A 2,781-nucleotide genomic window follows, 5' to 3' on the forward strand; every position below is an offset into this window, starting at 1 on the left:
GGGGGGGGGGGGGGTTCACACGTGAATAAAATGTAACACACCCATTTATCCACAAAAGCCTTCCATGGGGCCAAGGCCAGTTTAGTGCAGCTAGGTCTACTTGTCTAATCATCTTCTAGTGCATAATTCAAACTTCCACATTGTTGCAGCTTCTTGCTGTTTAAAATATATGAATTTTGGGGAGAAATGAAGCGTCAAATTAAAAAGTTGCAGAGATCTCTCACTAAAGTCTAGTTCCTAACTTGAAACAACCAACCTCCCCCCAGCAAAAAAAAAGTATCAGTCTCTGTGGGACAACATTGGCCTGAATGGTTTATAAGACCAGTAATTCCAAATTCTACAGTAATTCCAAACAAGAATTATTATGCTGGTAATACAACACAGAAATATCTCTGTACTAACCAAGCACTAATATCTCTGTGAGATTTTATTGGGTGAGGTTTTTTGTGACGAAACCTAACGATTGCATGCACCCTGGAGGTGAATTAAGCTGCCAGCTCAGCGCTGGTTTCTCTCCCATTATCCACTGGTTCGTCCATCCCTCCCACTAACCTGACCTCAGCCCAGACCCCAACTAGCTTCTCAACCAACTGCGTTGGCAGCACGTTCTATACTGAATCTAAAGGATACATCCATCGTACTATGAGGACACACACAAGGGCCTCTGTTTTTAAAAAAGCTGTATTGAAATGGGTACATATTTCTCTGGGGGAAAAAAATGACATTAATATGGTTGTCTCTACCTCCATGCTAGTATTGGGGTCAAGGTCATCACACTCTGATTCCTCTGAGCTGTTCGTCTCCTTGTTTGGCAGCATAGAGAGGAAGAAAGAAAATAAGAGATTAGAAGAGAGATTAAAGATGCTGGGCAAAGCAGCACAGGACTTGCGAGCAGCATGGATGTATATACTGATAAAGGAAATGCTTAAAAATAAAGTCGCTGAAGGCAGCCACATGCTTTTTTGCCAAGGGAGAAAAGGCAGCAACAGTTGTTCAGCTAAAACAAAATGGCAAAGGAAGCAACAGAATGACAAGTCGTGTCTGCCAGGCCGGACCAGCTCCGGGATTCTTCACTGCCACGCATCTAGTGCGGTGGTTTTGCACTCTTCAAAATAGGTGCAAAATGCAATCAGCTTGCAAAGTAGAAGGGTACCCCCTTCACACCCATACTACCCCTTTTGTACCTCACTTGTGTGGTGTAATGTTCCAAATCGGAAAACCAACTCCATTTGCATGCTTTCATGAGCAGGAATGCAACTGAGCAAATTATGTCATGCTGTCCCAAATCAAGGCACGGGGGGTTGGTTTATAATCAAAATTGCTTGACAGCTTGCTTGTTCCCCAATGGGGCCACAAATACATGCTGAGCGGTCTTCCTTATCTGCTCCGATTTGCTCGAAGTTTGAGAACATTAGTCATGCAAGCACAGCAGAAAATGGGCTTGGAGCCCCTGATTCCCTTTCCGTACTGGGATGTCAACACTAACCAAGCAGCCCTCCCCATTAACCAATACAAAAAGACAAGGCTCTCAATCACCCCTCAAGTTTTCCAGCCCAGCAGCTACCTCACTGTCTTAAGATGAGAATAAAATCTTGACCCATATGAAGCCAATGACAAAACTTCTTGGAGTACAGCATGGCCAAGATTTCACCCAGGCCCTTGGCCCCCCTGGAGCTGGGGTGATGGAGCTCCAAGTTTACTCATCACCAAGGATCAAGAACTATTGGATTTCTGCCCATGTTTTGCATTTCTTCCACTGAATGCATACTTTTAATTGTATAAACATCTATACGTAAATGAATATTACTTACTTGATTTTGGATGCCAGGAAAAAAAATTGCATTTTATCTTGCATGCAAAAGTCCTGCTAAAATGGGTTCTACCAAAAAAAAAAAAAATCAAACAAAACCAAAAATCATTGCCCCTCCCCCTCTCTGCAGAGAGGGTGCTACAGCAGGTGACAAGGATGGGAAGCAGGAGAGCAGCACGCAGCTTTGGATGACCTTACTCACTTTAACAGAGACTTTGTTGCCCAGAATATCCTTGGATTTACGTGGCCCATTGGCTTCATTTTTGCCACTGCTCTCCATTTCCGCCCGCTTTCTCATGCGCAGGGTATGCCATGAACATGACTTCCTGTTGTACCAAAAAATGCACCAATCAAACGGCAGATCATAGCAGGAAGGAAGGATGTGGAAAGGGGACCAGCGTCCACATTTGGGATTACTGAAGTTCCCTAAACGTCGCAGCAATTGGCAATGCATCTATTACAGTTTGAGCATAGATTAAAAAACACGTTTTCAGAACAGTTCTACAAGCAGATGTTGTTTCCAGCTTGCTATTTTAATGCACTTAGCAAGAAAAATAATTCCCAGGATGCAAGCAGGCAACTGGGCTGTCTAAAGTTCAGAACTTGTCATCGAGCTTCAGGGAGTTCAGCAAGATATATTTGTGACAAATGCCAAAAAGTCAACCCAATCTTATATCTTGTTGATTCAAGCAGTGAAACCGATGAAAGTATGATGGGAAGGGTCTACATGGATTATTTCGCAAAGCAAATATGAGATTTCAAAACGTACAAGGTAAAGCCCTAAATGTTGCTAAGAGCATAAGAAATAGAATCTAGGTTATTTGATTTCCAAGAGATAAGTCATTTTCTGGAAATCACAAGCTTTACTATACTTATTTGGCCTAAGAATTTCCTGTTAGTTTAACACTGTTGCAATGTCAATCTAGTTGTCTAGGGTGTTAATCATGGGTTGTTGGTTTTTTTTTTTTGAA

The 2,781-nt window shown here is 42.4% G+C and overlaps 1 protein-coding gene across 1 annotated transcript in view; it reads right to left on the reverse strand.

Moving 5' to 3' along the window:
- The window catches only part of KALRN (kalirin, RhoGEF kinase), a 721,807-nt gene that overhangs the window by 55,045 nt on the left and 663,981 nt on the right, over positions 1-2,781 (reverse strand). Inside the window, exons 49-50 of the mRNA XM_019522566.1 lie at positions 2,013-2,136; positions 744-803 (exon numbers count right to left, since the gene is read on the reverse strand). Of these exons, the coding sequence (XP_019378111.1) occupies positions 744-803; positions 2,013-2,136 (184 nt within the window). The remainder of the gene's footprint in view (positions 1-743; positions 804-2,012; positions 2,137-2,781) is intronic.

This window comes from Gavialis gangeticus, unplaced genomic scaffold, assembly GCF_001723915.1.
Source record: "Gavialis gangeticus isolate Ggan-Ray unplaced genomic scaffold, GavGan_comp1, whole genome shotgun sequence".
In the NCBI taxonomy this organism is placed as follows: domain Eukaryota; kingdom Metazoa; phylum Chordata; order Crocodylia; family Gavialidae; genus Gavialis; species Gavialis gangeticus.